The sequence below is a fragment of the Oryzias melastigma genome, linkage group LG3 (genome assembly GCF_002922805.2).
Source record: "Oryzias melastigma strain HK-1 linkage group LG3, ASM292280v2, whole genome shotgun sequence".
Lineage (NCBI taxonomy): Eukaryota > Metazoa > Chordata > Actinopteri > Beloniformes > Adrianichthyidae > Oryzias > Oryzias melastigma.
Window position 1 is genome coordinate 8,719,085 of NC_050514.1, and position 26,169 is coordinate 8,745,253.

A 26,169-nucleotide genomic window follows, 5' to 3' on the forward strand; every position below is an offset into this window, starting at 1 on the left:
ATATGTATTTGGTTAGAATTTAGTTTTTTATGCTTGTGGCCTAATAGCCAACTTGATGTTAACTTCTGTTTCTGTGTAAGTGGTAGTTTTCTGGATGGGCTTTGATGAGCATGATGCTTCAGCCCATTCCTTTTTGGTTGGTGTAGTTTATTATTTAAAGTTCATGAAATGTTGAATGTATGCAACCAACCAAATAAAACTTCAAAAAAAAACCTAAAACAAATAGATTTTAAAACCATTTTAATGACCATTTTAAAGATAAATGCTGCTGTTACACAATGCAAAGATTTTTGGGTTTCATATTTTAGAACATGTTTTTTCTGATTCTATTCAATATTATTTCTTGTTCTTGTAATCTCTTCTGTCTTTCTCAAAAGGTCTTGCCTTTTACAAAGTTGAGAATAAGAATGCTGTTCTTAATCTGTCCTGCCTGGATAAATAAAGGACAGAACGTGAACGACATCCCTTTGCTCTGGGAGACTCAGACGTGCACGTTGATGGCTTCCTCACCTCGTTGGCCAGGGAGAAGGGGATGACCAGCGTCGCCACCAGGATGTCAGCTGAAGCCAGGGACACCAGGAAAAGGTTCTGGGGGGCCCTGAGGGCCCTGCTGGTGAACACCGCCACCACCACCAGCACGTTCCCCACCACCGTGCCCAGGATGATGACCCCCACCACCAGCATGATGAACGCCGACGCCACCTGCGAGTGGGGAGGCAGAGGGGCGGGCCTGAGGGGGGAAGAGGACGTCTGGCTGACATTTTCCAGAGAACCGTTTGGGGGCAGAGTGGCGGGAGCTGTGTCCGTCACAGAATGGGACGGATCCCAGAAGTCCATCCTGGTTTCAGGACTGGGGGGGGTCACTTGCTGTCATCCTGCAGGTTTCACACCAAAGAGCCACAAAAAAGTTACTAAATCCTGACAACATCCAAAAATATCCTGCAGCTCCTGACAGCGAGGGCTTCAAGACAGTTCAATGGCCAGTCAGAGCTTCTCCTGAAGGAGGGCTGCTGGGGGGGCGCACTCTCTGGAGTGAAGGAGGAAGATCTTCATCCTCAAAGATGAAGGAGGTCTGGAAGATGAGCCCTTCAGAGCGAGGAGATGCTGGAAACCCCACACTGCTACGCCCAGGAAGGAGCGCAAAGACTGGAGAGGAGAGAGATTTTAGAGGCTGAGAGGAGGAAGAGGAGGAAGAGGAGGAGGAGGAGGAGGGAGGGGGGGTCCTTACTTTGATGCCGAGCTGAATGAGACTCCTGCTGCCTCCTCCGCTCACCGACTCTGCTGCTCGAAACAAGGAGGTGGAGAGACGAGGAGAGAGACGACAGTAAGAGGGAGCGATCAGGGAGGAGGGGAGGGAGAGAGGAGGAAACTTTGAAGGAGAGGAAAAAATGGTCGGGGAATTAAGTGAGGAAGAGGGTTGCAAATGAGGGGGGAGTGGTAGGGTGGAGGCAGCAGCGAGAGGAGCAGAAGACGGGAGAGAGTGTGGGAGGAAGAGGAGGAGAGCTGGAGAGAGCGGCGAGGCAGGAACCACAAGAGGAAAGAAATGATGAGGAGATGGAAAAGAAAACTGGAAGAAGAGGAGCAGGAGAAAAGATGGAAACTCAGAGGAGGAAGAGGAGAACCAGGAGAAAGGGACCAAGAGATATGAGAGACGAATGAAAGACAGAAGAAGAAAGTGAGACTGGAGGAGAGAGCTTCATGTCAAAGGGAGGAGAAAGAGAGGGGGGTTATAACCTGTATCTGACCCCCCCCTCGTCAGAGCTGAGGGACCCTTCATTCTGGCCCCACAATATGGGGTCCAATCAGGATCCGCTCAAAGTGAACGAAATAACAGATCGAAAACTTTAAAAAAAAGACTTTGTAAAGGAATTTTCTTTTTTTTGAAAATTTGAAAACAAGACACTATAATTTTGGAAAATAATGTTTTAAAAAACTTGAAATAAATCTTGAAAATTTGAACAAAAATATGAAAATTTGAAAAAAAAATCCTGAAAACTTGAAATAAACCTTGTAATTTTGGAAAAAAAAACTTTGAAATAAAAAAAATGAAAACTTGAAATAAATCTTGAAAATTAAATAAAATACTGAAATCTTGAATGAAAGAAAATTATATGTATAAAAATTACCAATTAAAAAATAATCTATCCATTAGTAACAGCCGCTGTTTTGAATATTTACCTTTTTTTTCTCAGTTTACAGTTTGAACTCTGATTTTCGAGTTTTCGCTGCCAAGCAGATCCTAATTTCACTCGGGGGCGGGGCTTCCAGCTTATTGGCTACCAGGACATGTTCCCCCTATGGGTGACAGAGATGACTCCTCACTACACATTTTCTACACTTTTCTCAAACAACATGAGTATTTTCACACTTTTCTCTCATTTTTAATCTCACTGTTCCAATTAGAAAAATAAGTCTAACATAAGGATGAAAACAAGGATCTAATCAAGATGAAGATTTATTAACACTGCCAAGCTGCACGTGCCCCGTCTGCATGAAAAACGACACGGAGGAGATTGATTGACAAGATCAACAATAAAGTTGCACTGAAAAAAAACATCAAACAGTGAGACTGCGAAAGGTGCACGAGAAGGCTAACTCCACAGTAGTGATACTACTCTCTCTATGTTTGCAGCAGAAAAAACGTCACATCACCATTACCTCTTTGGGAATCATGGGATCCATTTTTGGGTAGCCAATGAGCTCAAAGCCCCGCCCCCATGTAAAATTAGGATCAGCTCAGCAGCAAAAACTCAAAAATCTGAATTGAAACTGTAAAACTGAGGACTGAGAATGAAGATTCAAAAAAGCAAAAAAAAAGTTGAAAATTCGAAACAAAACAGCAGCTGTTACTAATGGATAATTATTTTTAAATTGGTAATTTATACATTTATGGTTTTTTATTCAAGTTTTCTGTATTCAAAAAAATGTTTTCAAAATTTCATTTTTTTGTTTTCAAGATTTATTTGAAGATTTCCAGCTTTTTTCATATTTTCAAAAAAAATTTCAAATTTTCTTTTTTTTTTAATTTACAGTGTCTTCTTTTCAAATTGTTTCTGTTAAAATGTCTATTTTTCAAGTTTTCAATTTGTTTTTTCATTCACTTTAGGCTGATCCTGATTTGACCCCAAACCACAAAGTCCAAAATCCAGCCAGTTTCCTTAACACCCCTCAAACACACACACACCTGGGGGGCTCTAACTGAAAGCTGGGGGTCATTCTTCCACAGTCCAGAGCTCACAGAGTCTGAGGACGATGAAGATGGCAGAGCAGCAGCACCAGGAGATGAAGGCCGTCTCCAGCAGATCCACAGACAGGAAAACGAGATTTATAAACCTCATGGGGGCCATGAGCTGCAGGTCAGATCTAAGATTTCTTTTGTAAAGAGCTGAAACGGCGCCCTCTGCTGGTAAGGGGCAGCTCTCAGGGACAGCAGAGATGCAGCTGCAGACGCAGGAGGGATCTGAGAACAAAACTGTCACCTCTGACCTTTGGGGGCTCAGCTTCTTAAAACCAGACACATCATGGAGGATGTATGCGCACATTACTGCACCTGGTGCATGAGGGGCAAACGTGTGCACGTGACAGAGACTGCTCCTGACCTGCAGAGATCCCCGCAGCCTGGAGCCGACAGAGCCCTCTGACCACAGCGTCTGACTCAAAGGTTTCTAAAACGGAGACAGGAGAAAGAACCGCCTCTTCTGTCCGTGTTGGTTTCATTCGTTTCTATTTGTGCTGTTGTAAGTATCTGAGGATGAGTTTAGAAGAAGTCTGGTTTCTGCAGAAATGAACTCTTGTAAACAGAGTTCACGTTCAGGATTTGAAAAGACCACTGGGGCAGGTAGCATTAGGAAGCAGTTCTCCATGTACTATGTTCAAAAGTCAAACATCAGTCCATTTGATCTCATTAAAGCTAAAATGTTCAAATATTTAAGAGCCTACGAAACGTCAGACTGGCTTATTTTTAGAAGGCTGTTGAGGTGGGCGGAGCAAACAACATAGCCGTTCCACCTCAGGCTTCGTTGTTTGCCGTGCTGAATCCTCTGATGTCAGAGATTATGGTCTTTCAAATGATCTAACCTGGGCTGCATGGATGTTTGCTGCCAGCAGACAGAGCGCAGATCTTCCTCCTGAAGAGTGTTTGTGGGATGAGGCGCAAATAAATGGGTCCTTAAAGGATTATTGCTGCAGGTTGAGTGACTGCAGGCAGGCAGCTGTAAAATCCTGCACTCCAGTCTCTGTGAAGAAGTCGCTTAACTCTGAACATGCTGACCTACTTTTTCAGAGTCAGACTCACTCCGAGGATGCAGCACCTCCATCAGGTGCTCTCTGATCGGAGGAGACCGTTTCCCTGGGAGTTGGGAATGCCATTCCTAATGAAGGCAGCTCCCAGGCACTCACTGCTCTGCAGAAAGAAGGGCTGTGCTGGGAAAGTGAAGAGGAACAAAAAGGTTTCACAGATGCTGCATTTGACTCTGGAATTATTACTCTTTAGACTCTTTAAGAACTTTAGCGAGGGGATTAAAACAAAACAAACACAGTATGGGGTGGAAAAATGCAAGAAAAAGAAAGTAACTAGAAAAGTTACAATGCCTGCAATAATGCTAGTGTGAATGCTTTTTGCCAAAGTAGTGAAAATAGTTGCTGAAAATGGTGATGCAATTTGTTTTAACTGCTCTGAAGGGATTTACTGAAAATGCAAAAGCTACCTGAAAAAATGTGCTAAAAGAGTGAACGCTGAAGTTGACCTAAATTTATGAAAAATTTTTAGTAAAATTGCTTAACATCCCTAAAACATGACAATTTTGCAAAAATATTTAGTGTGTTGCTTAGATATGAGATAAACTCCAATTAAGCCCAAAAAACCCAGTAGATGCCAAATTAGCCCAAAAAAACTTGTTGCTAAAACATTAGCTAAACTCTAAATTAGTCTATGAAAGCCTAAAAAGTTAGGTATAAAATAGATATAAAATATTAAGTAAAGTCCAATGTTTTTTTTAAAATTACTATAAAAGATGAAAACATAGTCAATGAATATATTTAAAGGCTTGTTGCTAATCTACTTAAAATCATGACATTTGAAGACTTTCTTATTCATTTCCTATTGGACATATTTTGCTCAATATTTCATAAACTATAACATTTATAAATGCCAAAAATACAAGCGGTAATGTCCTGAACGAGCTGAACGTTTTATACCAAAATGGCTGAAATCACTGAAAGTGTGATTGAGTTTTTATGTGCTGAAAAACATACTGAAAGGAGCAGGAGAATCACTGTAGTGTGAATGTTTACTAAACAATCACACAATGAAGACAGACGGACAAACGATAAAAGTTATTTGTTGGTTATGTGGACTATTAGAGCTGGAGGGGAAACATCGCTCTTTTTACCCTTTTTTCTTCAAGTTTAATGTCCTGCTGTGTTGTGCAAAGGTCCTGCAGTTATCAGTGACAAAGACTGAGCATAGTTTGACTAATTGGCTAATTTAGGATTTGAATATATGAAACTGATGTTGTGGAAACATTTACCAAGGGACAATTAATAATTATTGCCAGAAATATGAATATAAATAACTACTTTGGCACAACAGCTGTAGTGGATAAGATCCAGAGAGTATCTAGAGTCATTCATTCAGATCCCAACATGACATGTTGTTGTAAGCTTTAGCAATGACAGAGGTCTGAGTCAGAAGTTCTTTCTCCTATTTTACCCTAGAACTATTTTTAAAGCTTTACTAAAGATTAAATAAATGAACATTAAACATTTTATAGCCTGATCCCCCAACAAAAAGCTTCCTTTCTTTTTTTTCAAAAGTCAAATAAATATTCTGAATGTATTTCATGTGGAATGATCTTGACTATATTAGACTATTACAGTGGATTGCTTATTTTAACCATTTGTTATTTTATATTAACTAGTACATTGTGTATTTTTGTGTTTAAAAACAACAACAAAAACTCTTAAAAGAGACTATTATGATGCAGTTGTGTAAAAGCCTTAAAGACATTGCAGTCACAACGCCACAAGTCAAGCCTTCAAACTCAAATTCATTCTTTATCTTTGATTCTCACAAATATTCATCCAGTGCAAACACAATAACAGTCAGTTGGTGTTTCTGCTGCCCTCAGCGGGACAGCTAGTCCACAGTAACAACAACCATTGCTGCACCCGTCAGTGATGTCCTGGACACAAAGAAACCAGGAAAGTCTCAAGTATTTGTGTGAAACTGAACTCAAGTCTGCATCCCAGGCAGGAACCTGAATGGGGATCAGTGCACTTCAAGAAATTCAGAGGGAACCTGGAATATTTTCCGGTGAACTGCTGGGGTCACAAAGATCTTTCAAATGAACCAGCAGGGGGTGTAACTAACCCCCCCACAAAGATGTGCAGCAGAAAACAGAAGCTCCTTACAGCACTGCTAATGCAGCTGCAGAGTTCTCTGTAAAGAAGTGAGAACAATAAGAGAGACGCGTCCTTCTGAGGACTCCACAACATCGTTGTCTTCCAGAAGTCGTTTTTTCAGATTTTGACGGCTGTTGTCACTTATTTCTATTTAAAGATGTTCAGGACTTTCATGTTGAGAAAAAAGAGCCTTGAAGTCAGTTTTCCTCTTCTCAAAGCAGAGCAGCTCCACATTCAAATCTGTCTGTTTTTCTTCTCCATTACTGTCCCTCGTTTCCTCGTGGGCAGATGTTGGGAAGCGCGTCTCCATGACCCAAAACTCCACTTTCTGGTTATTTTTAGCTTCTAATCACAGATGAGTTCTTCATGTACGGGTTAATCATTCATTTGTTAAGATATGCAGCTCAGTTTTCTGTTTGACACCAGAACACAGCTGGAGCTGAAACGCTGCTTCAGACTGAAGCGTGTTCATTTCCACACGTGTGTTTACACGCCATTCATCTGAAAGTCTGCTTCACCCAGCGAGAACGCTGAGGACAAAAAACATAGTTTCACAGCCTGCCTTCTCCTAGATCCTCGGTCGGCAACCTTTACCAGTAGAAGAGCCGTTTGGGCTCATTTTCTACTGATCAAAACCCAGAAGGAGCCTCATAGTCTTACTTTAACCTCATGACCTTCTTTTAATAATAAATATGAATCATGACTGTTCTGATTATTTTGTTATCAGACACACGATTGTTTCCTTTCAACAGAGACCGTCCGTCTTCTAAGACGGAACAAAGGAAAACAAAAGGAACAAAGCAAAAATATATAGAGAACCTAACATCTCTCGAAATTTGATTTTTTTTTTTTTTTGACAGAAGCTAAAATAACGTATTTTCAAAATAAAAGACACTGTTCCAAACAGGATCATCTCAGTGCAGATCTGGACAGCTAGTAACTAATGTTGTGTAGCATAAGATAATATGTGCTTTTAACTCATAAAAGTTTAAACTTTACCAAAGTTTTGCTTTGTATATAAAATCTGTTCATTCTGGAGGTAGAGTTGAACAAACAAGACGTCTTCAGGTCAACAGGATGTAAAAACCTACATAGTTTATCATCTATGTGAACCTCAGACATCAATTTATATATTTAACTAAACTAAATTAAATAAATGATAATTAAGTAATCCTGACCTTTAAAAAAATACAATTTCACTTGTCTTTTTTATTTATTTTTGTCCTCAGCAGTCTTACACTGCTGGGTTTTGTTATTTTAGTTTGGGGTTGGATCTTGGTAGTCTTAGTTTTCAGGCTTTATTTATTTGTTTTCTTTAGGTAGTTTTGGTTATTCAGACATTATCAGGAGCTGCTGACTCTGATGGTCGACATGTCTGGGTCAACAGTCTCCATGACTTATTTTATTTCAAGGAGCCACCATGGAGAGATAAAAGAGACACATGAGGATCTGGAGCTGCAGGTTGGAGACTCCTGGTCTAGAATCGCAGCTCCAGCACTCAGGAAAACAACAGTGTGATGAAAACACAACTCAGGAGATTAAAGATCATGATTAGTTAAAAGAAAATATGCTAATTAGCAACAACAATTGAAGGAGCTTTAATAAAACCGACATAATTCTCTGGTTTTAGTGCTTTTGTCTCAAAAAATAACAGAAATATAGATTTCCTGTTCTCCTTTTGCTTTAATCCTGGAGATCTGAGCTCAGAGAAGATTCCAGAAACAGAGAGCAAACAGGAAATCAAAGACATGAGGCTCAACTAAAGACTGGAGTTCACAGAATGCTACTGAAGGTAATCTGGCTCTCACAGCTTCACAAAGTGACACATTATTGAAAATGATGTTGGCTGTTCAATAGAATGTCATTTACCAGTGAAGAGGGCACTTCTCTTGGGAAGCTAACGGTGGGGGCGCAGTACTTTGACGAGTCACTACTGCAGAGAAGCTGCTGAACGAGAGAAGCCTTCTGCTGGATCACAGACGGTCTCAATAATTCAGAGCAAAAGAAGTATAAGTCTGTGGGCAGTCCCATTCTGCTCCCCGCCTCAAACGTCAGAGAGGTTTTTCTGAGCTCCTAAATGGCTCTTTGGCTTCATCTTCAGCAGACCTCCATTACACAGCGTTCCTCTTTCACACCAATACACCTCCTGCCAGAACAGGAAGCAGGTGGGATGCTCCCATGCTGAGGGGGCGGAGCTTACTTTAACTTCCATGATTCCAGAAACATGATGAACAGAAGTTTAGTGAGAAATAAACGTGCAACAGAGCAGCGCTTTGGGCAGGACTTCCTAAAAAGTGTTTTCTCTCTTTTCATGAAGAATCTTGAACAGGTGTGATCTCGTGTGATCTCCTGTGATCTCCTGATCCGATTCAGGACGTGTTCACTTCACCACGATGAATCAGTGTTTACGTGAAATCTGCACCCTCTCCTCCAAACAGAGGGTGTCTGTCCCTGCAGGGTCTGCATGGCGCCGTGCTCACGCCCACAGTTCACGCTGTGTTTATCTCCACCGTCTGAGCCACCGAGCAGAGGCCACTGTCCTCCTCCTCCAGGATCAGCAGCTCCCCCACTGCCTGCTCCCCCTGGACCACAATGCACTGCTCCGAGCCCTCTGATATCAGCACCTCCACCAGCCCGGGCTCCGCCCCCTCAGTCACCGAACCGTCAGCGCTGAGGAGCAGTGAGGCAGGGGTCGATGCAGACAGGTGTTCTGCGTGGACGTAAACAAGCGCATGTTGGACGCCGCCTGCAGCACCGCCCTCCCCCTCAGACGAGTTCTGAACACTCCCAGACTTCAGCTCCTCCTTCTCCTGGGGGGAAAGGTTCTTCCTCGGCCTCCCTCTGACCGGCCTCTGGTGACCGCCGCCCGACGCCGTGGCCCCTCCCTCCCCACTGGGAACAGGCGTCCTGTGCTGAGCTTGGTGTCTCAGCAGACTTTGCCTCACCGTGTAGGTGGCGCCGCAGTGGCAGACGTACGGTTTCTCCTTCAGGTGGGAGGATGTCATGTGCCTCCTCAGCTTGGTGGCTAAAGTGTAGCCTGAGGAGAACAAGATGAAGCTGTGAGAGATGGAAGTGAGGAGAGGAGCATCAGAGACCCTGTGGGTTCTCAATGTCTGGAAGAATACTTAATCAGATCCTGCCTAAAGACCCAGATATTTATAATTGTTGCAGCAGCTTTTGCCAAAAGTTGCCAGAAAAGCTGCAATGTTTTTCAATAAATATTTAAAAAAAAAAAAAGTTAAATATTATATAAACTTCACATTCTCATATTCCAATTCTTTTTTTTTTTGTGATACATGCACTAGAAAAATACTCCATCATCACCTTATACAATGTTGTGCTTTCATTCAACATAAATAGAACTGTCAAACCCAAAATGAACTTTTGCTCCTCTCTGCTCACAATGATCCAAATATTGGTGTATTGACCTAAACCAGAGGTGTCAAACTTGTTTTGGTTTGGGGGCCGCATTTGACCCGTCTGATCCATAGACTTAATATATAATGGTCTGATCTCAAGTGGACCAGCAACATAATAGCAAAACAACCTTTGTTCAACTTGTTATCTGTAGCTTTGTTATTTTCTTGTTTTTTTCCTAGTTGGTAAAATGCCTCAAACAACCTGGTAGTCTAATCACTTATTATTACACTTTCATTCACAGAGTCCAATGCATTTCAAAGAAAATAGATTTCATTAAATAAAAAGGTTTATTCAATCTTATACAGACTGAATGTTTTACATCTGACATTAAAGCAATCCCGATAGTAAACTCAAGAGGGGGCTACAAAAAATAAATACCCTGTCTAGAATATAAATGTGTTAATTAAATTAGACTAAATTAAACTTGTAAACATTTTGGTTTTAACCTCCCCAAACTCGGCATGTTTTGGCCTTCATCGTGTTTATTTCTTGATCTCTTGAGTTTCATTTGCTCCCCCAGTGGTGGAATTACGCATTGTGGTCATTTCTTTATAGAACCAGAACTTGCCACAGGAATGGGCTAGAAACTTGCTTTCTTTTTTGAAAATTCGTACATATTTTTTTCTTTATTACTGGGTCGGATTAAACCATCTGGCAGACCAAATGTTTGACACTCCTGACAAACATACTTTAGATAAAACGACATTTTCCAGGGAAAAATTAAAAACATAAAAAAACCCAGCATAAGCAGATTAAGCTTCAGATCTCCAAGTCCTCCACAGAATCTTGCTCTTTATATCTCAAAAGCATCAGTGGTGAGTCGCTGGTAGAGGAAGACCAAGACTTAGAGGAGCTGATCTTGTTTCTTCTGTCAGTAATGATCTGCTCTGTTTTAGAGGTTCTCTCGAGTGTCTGTCCAGGTTAGCTGTGTTCTATATGGAATTATTTTCCTACAGACTTACCTTCCTATGTACAGGGTTCCTATATCTTTCTTCAAGTTAAATTTAAGACTTTTTAAGACCTTGCATATGAAAAATTAAGGCCAATTTCTCTGCCTAATTCTCAGCCCTATGGAGGGAGAAAAAACTAAATCCTTTTCGTTAATGGAGTAACATAATCAAAAACAAGGTGTTCAATAATGAGGTGTTCAAATTTCAGTAATTAAATTACAATTACTAGACTACAGAAAACCTCATTACTTCATTATTGACTTATAAAATACAACAACACAATATGTAAACAATATTGTCTTTTGGTTAAATGAAACAAAAAGGACACTAATAAAATAAATAAAAAAGGAGTACTGATGCATGTGCACTAATCCAGAGTTTGAGATTGGTCAAAGTAGGATTTAGAGACTGTAAACATGGATGGAGTCGTGCAGGAATCTGGCAACTGGAGATATTAGAATATTCCAAATTGTTAAAAACAAAGGCAAATATTTAATTGATTGTTATTCTAAAGAACTCGATAAAATGACTAAATTCATTTGCTTTCTGATTTTCTTCTCTTCTAATTTTATCTTATGCATCTTCATCCTCACTTGCAATCTTCCTCTTGAACAATCTCCCCTGCATTCTCCTCTTTTCAAGGACTCATACTAATAAAAAGTAATATTAGCAAATGTGTTGAATACATTTTTTAATACATTTATTTGCTGCATGTTTCACGTTTACCAAAACCAATTGTTTTATCCTGAACTATAAATCACAATTGTGTTCAGAAACTCTATGAATCATTTATTGTGTTTTTTTTTTGTCCTGTTGCAAACTAACCAACAAACAAACCAACTTCCAACTTGCATAGAAATATGCCTACTTGACTGTGAATGAACTGAGAGCCCCTGAGAACAAACCAAACGTACCCCATACGACGTGCATGTGTGATGTGTTTGTTTGGGGAAGAGACAGAATTAGTGGATAACTTTAGAGGAGAGAGGAACGTAAATCCCATTTTGTAGCGATGAGCAGACACTAAAACCACAGAGACGCTAAAATGATGAGATAAAGTGCAGTCTGGTTCACTGTTTTAGCAGCATTAGCCTGAAGCTGCTCTTCTATGAGAGTTAAAGCAGCAAATACTGGACACACAGCCAGATCTTATACCAGCACGCAGTACCGGACCGCACCAGCTGTCTCTCAGCCCTGGTCACAACTAGCTTCTCGCCTGCTTGTACTTCACGCTGTGTCATAACGCTGTCATAAGACGCCGCCACCCTCGTCTACTTTTTTAAATCAGCGGTTGGCTTCCAGTGTGTTTATAAACACGCTTTACTTTCATAATCTTAGAAAAAAAACAATAAAACTTTAGACCAGAAAAGTCATACAGAAAAAGTTTTAAGTGATGTAATTTTTAAAACAAAGATATCAAAATTTAGGACTTTTAAATGCTTTTAAGGCCTCATTTCAAAATATTCAAATTTAAGGCTTTTAACACTTTTTAAGACCTCGTGGGAACTCTGCTTGCATTATCAATTCAAGTGAAATGGTTCCAGATTTTGCTCTAGATGTTTCTCCACGGAGCGCTCCGCCTGCATGCACTGAGCCCAACACCCCCTCACACAAGGTGCTCACACACCTCGTGTGCACCGTTGGCGTGCATTCTTCTACTGAAGAGTCTCTGCGCGAGCTGATTTTCTCCTTCAGAATCAACTGGAATTACGTTGATCGTGTTAACAGTTGAAAAGTTACAGTATGTTAAAGATTTTGTGTGCCATGAGCATCTGTCACACCATGGCACACTCGTTGAAAGACATTGGTCTAGAACAAAGTTTCTGCAGGTGTAAAGGTGCATTAGATCAAGATCAGAAGGAGTCACCTTTCCCACACACAGAGCAGTGATGGGGTCTCTCTCCAGTGTGCAGCCTCTCGTGGGACCTCAGACTGTGGGGGTCCCGTAAGGATTTCCCACAGTAACTGCAAAGGAACCCCCCTCCGGTGTGGGAGAACATGTGCCGCTGGAGATCAGGTTTCTGGGAGAACGACTGGTTGCACTCAGAACAGGAAAATGGCTTCTCTCCACTGTGAATCCTCAGGTGACACTCCAGGTTACCTGGGAAAGGATGACATTCTGAAGTCAGTCAGCTGGGAGTTTGAGGTGTGTGTGATCAAACACTCAGTTTCCTCTAGGGCAGGGGTCTGCAGCCTTCAACACTTTAAGAGCCATTCAAGTCGCTATCACACCGACTACAACCCAATAGGAGCCACAAAGTCTTAAATGGCGCTCAAGAAAAATAAGACACTGCTTTTCACTAATTGCTACTTTACGAAAACTTTAAACTAATTATTAATTTTTGGCATTATAACACAAACATAAAAAAAATTATTTTTTCAAAATATTAAACTGTTTATAATTTTTGGTTCACGTGGAATCCTTTCAAAATAAAAGACATCCTTTATCACGTCTCAATGCAGAAAATGTAGAAATGTTTAGTGTGATGTTAGCAGTGATTTAAAGAAAAAAAATGTTTCTTTTGGCTCTTGTGGTGCATCAGCCAGAAATTTGTAAATCCAATTAACTATAATTAAACTAGAAATTATGTGACTTTTATGTTCTATGTGACTTTTTCTTAAATTGTGTTCATTAAAATCCTTGAATTTCTTCAAAAATATGGATTCTGGTTGTACTTACTGACTAACAATTGATTTTGAAAAATCTGTCGAAACGTTTCAGTCTGACTTTGTTAAAGCTGAACTGCTTATTGGAGCATTATTGGAGCATGGTCAGGCGCCTCACAGAGTGATAGATTACTTTCCTTTTATGTGTGCATTTAACTACTTAACGTGTTACTTTAATGCTACTTTCGAAAGCAAAAAAAAAAAAAATGTAACCAGAGAGCCACAATGAAGGGCTAAAAGAGCCACATGGGGCTCCAGAGCAGCAGGTTGGAGAGCCCTGAGGTGTAATGGATCACGGATAATCTGCGTACCACACACGCACATTTTTAAAATCAATTGTTTGTCCTCACCGAATGCATTTGGTGTCAAATTCCTGCACTGTTTTTGTTTTAGCATGCTTCAAGGTTGCTTTTTGATGGGTTTTCCTGTTAACCTGAAGCTCCCACAGCATGTGGGAGGAGCTTTTCTTGAGTTCATCATGGAGGATGCGTATGCTGAAAGATTTATTTATGTTGAAGAGCTGAATAAAAGCATCAGTGCACATCTTCCTGTCTGGGTTAAAGATCTCCCAGTGAGGAGCAGCAGCTGTCCCACAAGCACCGCTGCTCCTTCAACAGGGACGTGCTGTACAGCAAGCCTAAAGGATCAAAAATCGCTAGGAAAAGCGGGCGTGGCAATGCCTCATCTGCACATGTACTACGGATTAAAATAATTATTTGAAATATTTAAATGTCCACACAGTAAGTTTCAATACTACAATTAATACAAAAAATAATGAATATTTCAGTTTAACTTTTTTATTTAAGATTTATTTGGACATTGGGGGTGGGGCAAGGGAAAATTCATATTCAGAATAGTTTTCTCTCTGTTGTTGTAGATTTGCTCTTTAGAATTGTCAATGTAATAAGAATGCTTTTACATTTCAGTTTATGTTTGAAGAAAGTTTAAAGATGTGTGACAGCATATTTATGCTTTGAAGTATTTTATATATATTTTCTCAATAAATAAGCTTTTCAAAAAAGTAGTTTTAGACTTTTATCTTCTTGTTTTTGGCTGTTGTTTTTTTTTTTACTTTTACTGATCCGAACCATAAATGTTTTCAAAAGTATTTTATAATATTATAAATACTGCATTTTACAAATTATGCTTCAGTGAAGCTACTGGTTTGAGCTCCCGAGTTTCCACAGGAGCCTTCAGCAGCTGATTTTGCAGGACTGAATTCCTGAGTCAGGTGAGCTGCAGCTTCATGCATCTGTTCATGGACGGACAGAATGGAAGTAGTCATCCTTACAGTCATGCTTTTGTGTTCAATAGGTTGACGGCTGTTGCCATGGAGATGGGATGGCAGGACGTGACTTTCTGTATCTAAAGGTCTAAAAAGTCTGGTAAGTCATCAGTGACTGAAGTGAAAGAAGGAATGAGATCAGCAAAGCTTCACATTCTTTACATATTTAACGTTCAGCATGTTTTTCATGGAGTGGAGGGTCTTTTTACTCCACAGTGGAGACAGCCTTGGAAGTGATTATCACACCTTCAGCAGAAAGGAGACGCAGTCTAGACAGCATTTGATTAAAAAGCTGATGAGGAGGAGTCATCATCATTGCCAGTGTTCCTCCTGAAACTTTTCATCGCACATTATCAATGTTTGCATAAAGGAAGCTGAAACCCTGTTCAGATGGAGGAAAATATCATCTTCTGATGAGGCTTCTGATGATGGGGGATTCAAATTAGGGCTGGGTATTGATTATAATATATTGAGTTTACACATTTACATAAATAATTTACTATATAATTTGAATATAGTTGTATTAATCTGATACAGTTCACATACAGTAAATGTATTAGTGAAACAATTAGATCTTTAAAAGCAAACACTGTAAAAAGGGAAATTTTGGATCAATTAACAAAATTTCTGCAATTTGTTACATTTAAATGTATTAGTTTTCATCAAATTTAAGTTTTGAGTTGATGGTTTACTCAACTTGCAAATTTAATTTGATAAAAAAAACAATATTTTTACACGTAACAAATTACAGAATCCAACGTTTCACTTTTTACAGTGCAGTATTACATGGATTCTCTAAAGAAGTTCTAACAAAAATGTTCATATCATTAACATTGGAAACATTGTTCTGCTTCTCCTTAACAGAGTTTGGAATATTCATGTCTGTGAGTTTATAAAGATGTTCATTTAGTCAGCATTGTATGTTTAGGTCGACCGAGCGTTAGCATTAGCCTTCCTATAGGAAAGTCCATTAAATGTTAGCATCAAGCTAGTGGACTTCAGCATTATGTGATAAATCGATTTGTATTTTTATGAATTGATTATTGATCTGTTAAGCTTAAATTGATTTAAATCGATTAATCAATTTTATTAACCCAGCCTTATTCAAATGTTTAGCTAAAAAAATGTCTACACACCCCGGAAGGTTTTTGTGAGATAAGACAACAAGACCTTTCTCCTTTAACGTGATCTATGAGCTGGAAAGCAAAATGAAACATCAACCTGCTGTTTGCAGGTGAAGTCAAGTATAAAATATTGCTATTGCATAAAGTCAGAACACAATAATTCCAGCAGATTCTGAAGGAGAAAAGTGGCTTTTTTCACAATTAAAACAATACAGTAAATCAAAGAACATAAACACTGGAGTTCTGGTGTTAAAGAGAGAACCACTGTTTCCATCACATGGGAAACAATACCGCTACACTAACGGTTTCAGCTGCAAACCGTTGGTCTAGATAGATGCTGAGGGTCAATGTCAGGGTGTCCTTGGTTTCTAGATAACCCTGAAGGTTGTGTTACAGCGCTGACTGATACTTGGAATGGTTCTATATACTTTAGCAGAGGCAGTATGATGCTCCCGGGCTGCACAGTGGTGCAGTGGTTAGCGCTCTTGCCTCACAGCGAGAAGGCCCCGGTTCGAATCCCGGCTGGGAGATTTGGGACCTTTCTGTGTGGAGTTTGCATGTTCTCCCCGTGCATGCGTGGGTTTTCACCGGGGACTCCGGCTTCCACCCACCGTCCAAAAACATGCTTCATAGGTTGATTGGTGACTCTAAATTGCCCCTAGGTGTGAATGTGAGAGTGGATGTGTGTGATTGACGCCCTGAGACAGACTGGAGACCTGTCCAGGGTGTACCTCGCCTTCGCCCATCAGTAGCCGGGATAGGCTCCGGCACCCCCGCGACCCCGAAAGGGAAGAAGCGGCCCGGAAGAAGAATGAATGAAATGAATGAATGAGTATGATGCTCCCACCACTATATGCTTACTAAGGTTTCAGTGTTCTTTCAAAATGTTACTGAGCAGTTTCCATTCACAGTCTTCCATGTTGGTGGATCATCAATGTGTAAGAAATGTTCCATCATTTCTCCTCTTTACTGTCCTCCATATTTACCTAACACATCGTCATGTCTCTGCATGCTCCATCAGACTGATCCTGTTGAACAACAAGACTTTGGAAACTCTGCAGGTCAAGATTTTGGCTCAAAGTCCCCAAGAAAGAATGTCAGATTGTACTTTTACTTGTACAGAATCAAAACAGGTAAACATGACAGCAGAAAAACCTGACATCTTTTACTGGGGTGTGTACTTTGTATTTCCACTGTACACACACACACAATATAGTATAGCCGTGGAGAGAGCGTGTGTGTATGTGTACATGAAAGAGGATGCATCAACCTGTGTGTGTTTAGTTTGTGTCTCAGGACTGTTTGTGTGTTCAGTGTGTCGGGGTGGGTGTGTTCAGTGTGTGTTAGATGTGTGTGTTTTCAGTATGTCTGTGTTACATGTATGTGTGTGTTCAGTGTGTGTCTCTTCAGTGTGTTAGATGTGTGTGTATTTTCAGTGTGTTAGATGTGTGTCTCCTCAGTAAGATATAACGATTCTTCGAGATTCTGTAAAAAAAACAATTCAAACTCGTCAACATGTTCATCGATGCAGAAAATTAAAAAATCAATTTGACAGCTTTCCATGCAGGCCGGGGTGTGTGTGTGTGTGCTTACACACCAGCCGCACAATCAAGCGCACACTTTCAATGAAAAGTCAGTGCAAATGTGCGTGCACCAGAATTCCTGGTCTGCGCGTCGGCTCGCGAGCTCTACGCACAAATCGGGCATGCACTGAGCGTGCACTGACTGTTGAACCAGGTTCTAGGTGCTTACACACCGGCCGTATGTGGTGCGTTTTAAAACCCGCTCCTCGCGGGTTAATGAACGTGCGCTCAGCAGGTGGTATCCACACTAGTGGTGTACCAAAATATCGATATTGCGATATATCGCCATATTTAGTCCTGCGATTGATTCTCGATGGGTTCTCACCAAGTATCGATATTATATTTTCATTTAAGAGGTTGTAGCGTTGAGCGTCTGATTTTCTTAGGCCTTTCAGAGTGAACTATATTTATATACTGTATATAATCATATGTTACCTTTGGAACACTAAAAAGCCATAGATTGTATATAAGATTTACTGGACTGAACAAACCCCCCTCCTTCCGTGTTCCATATAGGAAGTACCACTAGGTTGCAAAAAGGCCAAAGTCCCATTGACTTCCATTGAGAAACAGACAGTTATTTCTCAGTCATTTTATATCTCAGAATAATCATTCTTCCTCTGCTGCTTTCTGATTAACTTCTTTTTTCTAATCCTAATTTTTTTTTAAAGATTTTTTTCCATTATCACAAGTTATTAGAGTTATAAATTGACCAATCAGATGGCTCAATAAGCGTTTGTGGGTCTGACGTCGAACGTCTGGGGGGTTTGATTGACACATGACGGGTAGCCAATGGGAGCAGACTTCATCAATGGGTCCGTGAAGACCTTTTAACACCTACTTTACAATTCAACAATGTACCAATCATTGTCCTACTGTTGTTTTCCTCAATGGAATGTACCGATGCAGCAGTTTGAAACAACAAGAGGAGCATGCTGTCGACATTTTTAGATGAGGATTTACTCTGTAGAAATAGATTTCACTCTGAGGTTATGTGCTTTGGACTTTTTTGTTTGTTTAACGTTCGTTTGTCTTTTTTTCACTGTTTTGATTGTAGCTTATAAATGATAAGTTTATAATGGCGCATAAAATCACCAACCAAAGTTTCATCTTCGCCGCACTTTTCCAGCTTCAGCCTGAATTAGACGCAGCCGTCTGAGGAGCGCGAGACAAACTTCAATGGATGTTGTCGTATTTTCAAACAGAAAAAAGATCCAGCTGTTCACTTGTTAGGATGGTTATTTATTTTAAATACCGCTGAACACGTTTCTCACGTGCATCTGATTAGACTGTAACGTGGCAGCGCATGTGAAGAGACAAGCTGCTGCTGCGGCACGAGGGGGGGCGCACCGCTCTGCAGCGGCGTCACCCAAATGCTCCTTTTAGACAAAAAGGAATAAATGTAAGTAAATCCCAAAGGACCGCTGACAGAATCAAATGTTGGAATGTTCTCCCTCAAAGGCTTCAACAATGACTTGTACAATTCTCCGGTGTTATTAAAGTTGAAGCTGTTTACCTCCCGCGGTCTCGTGGTCGAGGCGTGGAAAGAGGAGGACGGTTGCAATAAACTCACTCCTGATTGGCGACAGTACTTCCTGTAGATTCATGACTCAGCTATGACTCAGACCAATCGCTGAAGATGGTTGCAGACGTTTTCAATATGGCGATATCCGTTTCAGGAAGTGACGGTGAAGGCGGCGGCCTACTTTCACAGGGAGAGGAGGTAATGCATTTCCAATGGGGGACCTCATTGCTCGCTCAGTCCATTATTTTTACAGTCAATGTAAAAAACACATTATTTATTTATTAGTTATATTTCGTGAGTTTGTTAGAACCCGGAAGTTAAACTCGATTTCTGAATCTCCGCCTGCTGCTGGGTGTTGCTGCAGTGCACTTCATGATGTCATCCTAGAGAAATCCGTGTCTCTGTATTTTTTCCACAAAAAAAATCCAAACTTCTTCAAAGATGGATGTACATACTATATGTCTGCCTTTAGTAGGTCCGGCCATTGCTAAACTGCTTCACAACACACTCCTTCACAGCTGTGCCGGACCGGGGGGGGGGGTCTTAAATGGAGCGGTGCGTCTAAAGTAACAAACAGCTATTTGAGCTGGAATTTATTGAAGACAGAACACAACTGGAAGATATACCGTATCTTCCGTATCTGCATCTAAAATGAAAGTTTTTTTGCTGCTCATCACTGGATAAGGGGATAAATTGAGTGTTTTGTTGGACTGGGGGTGGGGCTGTCAGAGCAGATTCTTCCTAGAGGGAGCGGTTGGTATCGTGCTGATGTCAGCACATTTCCAACCGCTTGCTTTTGTGGGTTTGGGAGGGGCTGCTGCAGACAGAGCAGGTTTTTAGATTACTCTTAAATGCATGAACGGATCAAAATACCGTTATGAGGCTCTTTATAGTGAGGAATGAACAGTAAAATGCATTTAAAACCTCAAAAAGTAGATATTTCATGGTAGGGCCCCTTTAACTCATTGTGTTGGAAAAAAAAATAGAAAAAAATTGAAATCCCGACTTTGAACTGTGAATTAAATCAAATTGAATCATGGCTGACTGAATGGTTACATCCCTACTCTTCAGTGTGTCTCCAATGTGCAGACCTCAGAGCTCCTGGATGTCTCCAGTTCTTCATGTTACCTTTCTGGCTGAAGCTCTTCCCACAGTGCTGGCAGCTGTGAGGCTTCTCTCCGCTGTGGAGCTTCATGTGGTTCCTCAAGGAGCCCGAGTTGGCCAGCAGTTTGGTGCAGACTGTACACTGAAGCTGGAAAAGCAGATGGAACAGCAGCAGAGCATCAGCTTTGTTCGCCTCTTTGCCTCCAGCTTCCTGGCTGAGCACGCCGGAGAAAGTCCCGGTTACCTTTGGGGGCTGCGGGTAGACGCGTCTGCTGCAGTGCAGGAGCCGGTGCACACGCAGGGAGGGGCGGCGAGCAAACGCTTTACCACACTGATTACAGCTGTAGGGCTTTTCTCCAGTGTGCAGCACCAGGTGCTCCTTTAGGTCCCGCTTCAGGCCATAGGTCTTCTCACAGTGAGAGCAGGAGAAGGGCCGCTCCCCTCGGTGACTCAGCTGGAAGGAAACACCTTTAATGTGAGGAAATCTAATGCCGGATGGAAAACATCAGCAGGAAAACGTGGAAAAGCTGCCGTGAAAGCTGTAGTTGTGCTGCAGTCAGAACAGATTTCTTTCACTCTCTCAGATCAGTAAGGACCATCAAACACCAGCGTAGACAGACAGTCGGCCGGAGGAGGTCCATCAACAACACTCAGTTATTCATTTCTCTGTAATGATCACTTTTAAAACTGTCGGTACTTAATTAAATAGGATCCACACGTCTCTACCAAATCCGAGTCCCTAATTGGTCAATAGTGTTGCCACAAACAATTATTTTAATAGTCGACTAATCACTCATTATTTTTTCCAATTTGTCGACTAATTGGGTCATACCCAAAGTGAATGTAGAGCACACATCTTAACCATCATTAGCTTTAAACTAACTAAAAATTAAGAAAATTAGGATGATAGTGTATTAAACTTTTAATGAATCATGCAGCTTCTGACCTTCATTAGTTTCTGGTATTAAAACAAGATTAAATCAAGTTAGAGAGATAAGGAATATACTTTCCATCAAACTAATTTTGACAGGTGACCTTTGACCCTACACCGTCCATCAAACTCATTTTGACAGGTGACCTTCGACCCTACACTATCAATCAAACTTGTTTCAACAGGTGCCCCACCCTTCAAAATGACGTAACAATTTCACATCAATTTTATATATAAAGGGTATATAGGGTCAAAGGTCACCGGTCTAAATGAGTTTGATGTAAAAGTATATTCCTGATCTCTCTAATGAGGTCAGCATCTGAAACAAATAACTATTTTTCACTAAAGATAAAGTTTTGTTCTCACTGACTCAATTCATTAAAATAGTGATTTTTTTTGGTACTGAACACTCACAACTTTGTTCAACACTATTACAGTCTGACTCTATATAATATAAAGTAAAAACTAAGCAACTATTAAATTAGTTGTCGACTATTTCAATAGTTGATTAGTCGACTAATCATGGCAGCTCTAATTCTGATACATGACAGACTTGGAGTCATAGAACTCTTTCTGGACACAAACCTCAGTTATTCATTTGTCTGTCATCATCACTTTTCAAACTGTTGGCACTTTGTGAATTTAAAAGAATCCGCACGTCTCTATCAAATTCGAGTCCCTAATCAACTGCTTTCATTTTCAATGAGCGTTCAAAGACTGTGCAATTTATGTTCAGAGCCTGGAACGCATGAAAACGAGAGTTCTGAGTGCTGACGACCAAGCCGAGCATCTACATAGACCAGGAGTGTCAACCTCCAGGCCTCGAGGGCCGGCCTCCTGCTGGTTTTCCAGAAATCCTGTCTTATCTGCTGCTGATTACCTGGATCAGGTGTGTTTGGCCAATAAGGAGTGTCAATGGAAGGTTGGTTGAAAAGCATGAAGGACACCGGCCCTCGAGGTCTGACGCTGGACACTCCTGACACAGACTTTTCCTTGGAGGTGGCAGCTTGAACGTGAGTTGCTGAGGGGGGTGTGAACGCAGGTTTACGTGAAAAGGGGATCCAGATTTCATAAACTAGAACATGTAGCTGCTCGGATCCTCCTTCCTTGACAGTCCAAGGTGGAGGTTGTTTAGGGAGAAACACTCAGTCATTCAGGAGTTTGTAAAACAGACAGAAGTGAAGAGTTCAACCTCACCAGTCTGAAAATTCAGAGAAAGATACAGAGCAGTGGCTTTCTGCAAGACTCAAACATGTGATGTCTCAAAGAGAGGAGGTGTCAGATGACCTCCATCGATTGCATCCCCTTCAGTGTTACGGCTGCTGTACCTGATGGGCTCTGAAGCTCTCTGCAGATGTGTAGTGTTTCCCACAATCCTGGCAGGTGAAGGGCTTCTCCTCTGTGTGGCTGAACTGATGCTTCTTCAAATGACCCACCTGGAAGAACCTTTTCCCACAGCTGGAACACCTGTAGCGTCGCTCTCTGACTCCTACATGACCCAGCGGTGCGTCTGCAGCAGGAGGTGCTGCTGAGGCGTCCTTTTGGGAGGAAACAGCTGGCTTCTCACTCCCCTCTCCCCCCTCTGCTGTTGGCAAGCAGTCAGACTGGGTGGGGGCGCGCCTCACCCGAGCAGCGGGACAGTGGCTCCGCCGCGGTTTGGCAGCCAGCCGGGAGCTGGAGCGGACAGAAGGGGTGGGGCCAGGAGCTTCCACGGGTCCAGCAGAAGCAGGATCTGCTGCTGCGAGCGTCCCATCGTCCTGCCTCCAGGCCGTCGCCCTCCTCCTCCTCCTGATGGGGAGTGGGTGACTCCTCTTTGAGGGCTGATGTGTCTGAGGAGCTGTGAGCTTTTGCACCTCCTCAGCTTCTTCAGGGTCATCCTCGTTGACAAATCTCACATCATCTTCTGTCACAAAAAAAGAGGTCATTGTGGTCATGCATCATAGAAAACATGGTTGAATTCCAGTTTTTACACACACTTTTAAAACAAATATTTTTGAGTAAGTTTAGCCAGGAGTTTAGGTAAGTTCCAGATCCTACAGAAGGACTGGAGTCTTATTTCTAAGACGACATGTGAGCTTTAGCGTAAAACCTGATGAATACCCAGAGACACCAGACATTTGAACAAAGAACATGTTTGGAGTAAACGAATGTTTGAGTGTCACACATGTTAAAGAGTCAGTCCCATGAAAATCCTGTTTGGAAGTATTTTTCTGATGATGGAGGACATGTACAAAGAAAATTACATTGCTGAGTATCTCTTTATTCTAATCAATTATTCGATTCACGTTCTTCACAATTTAGTTCAAAGCTTGATTTATGGGTCACAGTTTTGTGTGGGTTTGACAAATATATAGATAAATAAATATATAGATAGAGTTTTTTATTTTTTCATTTTCACTGGTACTGTAAAAATGCTCTTTGGTGTCATCGCTCTTTCATTCAAACAATAATTCCCTGTGATCAAATTTATGTAAAAAAAAAAAAAAATGCAAACTTTAATAAAAAGATACATGAAAACAAAAAGCAAATTTCATCTAAAAGGACATAAAATATGTGTTAAACCAAAACACAGAATACTTCTGAAGGAGCGATGTGTGTCAGTGTATGGAGTCAATCAATGGAATATATTGAGCACAGAAATTTAAAACGCCACAACAATCACGTTTTTTTTAATAATCAATGACTATAAATCTATCTAGTACAAATAAAAACTCTTCATCCCAGAGGTACGGAATTCATTTCGCTCTGGTTTATGTTTGTAGTTGTACATTTTTGTTCTTCTTTCCTAATCTTGTGCTTTTGTTTCCTAAATCAGCAGAATGTTCTGTGTTTTTCTCTCTTACGGTTTGGTTTATTTATTTGTTTAAAGGGGCAGAAAATATACGTTTTACTTCTTTCGATACAATTTTCATTTTGTTTCTTTTGTTTCCATCGTGTTTGAGTTTACAACTCAAGGTTGTATTGCATCTTTTCCCTTTTAATGAATAAAAATGAAATGAATAATAAAAAATAAATTTGGATCTAAAAAAATTGCATCAGTAATTAAAACGACAATAAAAAATACATTAATAAACACAATTTACACTCTGTCTAATTTTCTCCTCTCTGACACTGAGCCTGCACACATGGAGCGGCCAAAGAAACGTGCACCTTCCACTTGAACAGCACCAACAGGCTGCCTACACAGTGTACAGAGTCAGAGGGCTTTAAAAATGGAAAAAAAAAATCATAAGACACACCTGCATCTCACCCATGTAACACTTACCCACATGTTGTATAAGTGTTCACTACAACCAGACACCCGCAGCATACCCATAGAATGGGTGTGCTTGAACATTTCCACCTCTACTATCGTAACATTTCCTGAGAAACAGGTTTGCTCATTTTTTGCCTGCAGACAGCTCGTATCCACTCAAAAGGCCAGTGCAGACTAAAGGCAGTGAAGAAAAACCTCTCAGTTGGTTTATACCAGGGGTCTGCAACCTGCGGTTCCACAGCCACATGTGGCTCTATGACCCTTTCATTGTGGCTCTCTGGTTAATGAAGAATGCAAACACAACCAGAATTAAGGCACACCAGATCATACAGCAGATTTTCTATTCTTAAATAAATTCAAGGATTTGTGTGAAGTTAAAAATCCCTTAACCCTAGAGCACTTTCCCTATAAAACGTTACACCATCACTTTTGCTGGGTAATTTGTACCCGATATAATATACCCAATAAAGAGTATTTGTCATCAAAAATAGATCAAAATATGACAACACATGATAAATTAGAGTAGCTTGTTCATCTTTAAACTAACAATCATTTCTTAAGCTTTGAAATAAAGATTGTTGCCTTCCTTATCAGCACACTGACGTAAAGTTCTGCCTCTCAAACGGATCGTTTCCATAGGATCTGATTATTCCTCCTAGTGTTATTCATCTCAAATCCTCCCATCTCTCTTTCTTTTCTTAATCCAATTATTAATGCATCAATGTCACTTGCCCGTAGGGATCAACAGCTTCCCGTCTTTTATCTTTCATTTGGAGCTGCTAATCGTTTTGAAGATGCATTTAGGAATAATGGGCTCCGTTTGAGGGGAGCAGCGGTCAGGGCGCCCACCGTCTGCTGCCGCCGCTGGGGTTTGAGCAGGGAGCTGCTGCTCACAACAGCTACACCCCACATCAAAGCCCCACATCCGCCTTTCATTCTACTGCTGCAAAGGACAGTCAACTGTTATGTAGTGTTTAAAGGCAGTCTGAAATAAAAGGTTTTATTCGACTTAGTTTGTTATCCGTCTTCTCCCTCCTTGTTTTCACATGCATACTGGATCAATAATATGACGTTAAATGTCCACGTACTGAACATTCCACAGGCACAATTCTGCCTCCATGAGCGCTCTTGTAGTCCTACGCACTCGTGGAACCACTCCTGCACGCTCGTGGAGGCACTCCTGCGCCCCTAACAGCACCTCCCGAGTTCTTGTGTAAAAAAAAAAAAAAGAAAAAGCAAAAAACGGAAACCTTCTTTTGATTGGCCACTTTTCTATTGGCCCCGCCCCATTACCGTTGCTACTGACGCCATAACTGGATCTGTGTATCATTTGTTTTTCAAAGTAAAATTAAAAAAATGACGATTTTATATAATTATTATTTATTAAACTATCATAGAGAAACAGATACATTCTTTGTGTTCCCATTAAAATATTAAATCAAAACCGGAACAAACAAACAAAGAACTTTTAAATTCAATATTTTAAGATTTCTAACACCAAACTACTTCCGCTTTAAATTCATTTTCTAAGAGTTCTTCTCTTTGTGTTTTCCCCTCCCCATGATTGAAGACTTTTCTTAGAAAATGAATTTAAATGTTAATCATGTGTTTGCTTCATTTTCCATTTTTTAAAACTGGGATAATCAAAAAGGATTAGTTTTACTACAGTAGTTTAGAAATTGATAAATAAATGAAGCAGTCCTTTTTCCTCTTTTAATTTTAGTTTTAATTAGAAAAACGAATAATACTCGGGGATTTCCAGTTTCTTTTCCTTCAAAAAAGAGGAGAGGAGGTTTCATCAGAGCGCAGGAGTTTGATATACGCTTGTATGAGACTCTTGGCGGAAATTTGAATGTCAATAAAATAAAGTCTTAATAATAATTTGTGGAACTATGACAAAATCCCAGAACATGAGCATCAAT

General features: G+C 40.7%; 2 protein-coding genes across 4 annotated transcripts in view; both read right to left on the reverse strand.

The window, feature by feature from the left end:
• Positions 1 to 250: 250 nt before the first annotated feature.
• LOC112141879 (alpha-2Db adrenergic receptor) lies at positions 251 to 1,848 on the reverse strand. Of its 2 annotated transcripts, XM_024265074.2 has the most exons (3): positions 1,229 to 1,848; positions 511 to 1,146; positions 251 to 430 (listed from the first exon to the last, which is right to left on the reverse strand). In XM_024265074.2, exons 2-3 carry the CDS (start codon positions 835 to 837, stop codon positions 371 to 373), a joined length of 387 nt encoding a protein of 128 aa, XP_024120842.1. In that variant the 5' UTR covers positions 838 to 1,146; positions 1,229 to 1,848; the 3' UTR covers positions 251 to 370. The 2 variants fall into 2 exon arrangements, with proteins under 2 accessions (XP_024120842.1, XP_024120841.1); XM_024265073.2 differs by having other exon boundaries at positions 251 to 1,146.
• Positions 1,849 to 7,976: 6,128 nt separating this feature from the next.
• znf408 (zinc finger protein 408) overlaps positions 7,977 to 26,169 on the reverse strand; it is a 23,984-nt gene continuing 5,791 nt past the window's right edge. For both annotated transcript variants that reach the window (XM_024265070.2, XM_036217240.1), the window contains exons 5-9: positions 22,320 to 22,894; positions 20,305 to 20,514; positions 20,085 to 20,208; positions 12,640 to 12,873; positions 7,977 to 9,439 (exon numbers count right to left, since the gene is read on the reverse strand). In XM_024265070.2, coding sequence (XP_024120838.1) covers positions 8,892 to 9,439; positions 12,640 to 12,873; positions 20,085 to 20,208; positions 20,305 to 20,514; positions 22,320 to 22,894 — 1,691 coding nt within the window. In that variant the 3' untranslated portion in view covers positions 7,977 to 8,891. The remainder of the gene's footprint in view (positions 9,440 to 12,639; positions 12,874 to 20,084; positions 20,209 to 20,304; positions 20,515 to 22,319; positions 22,895 to 26,169) is intronic.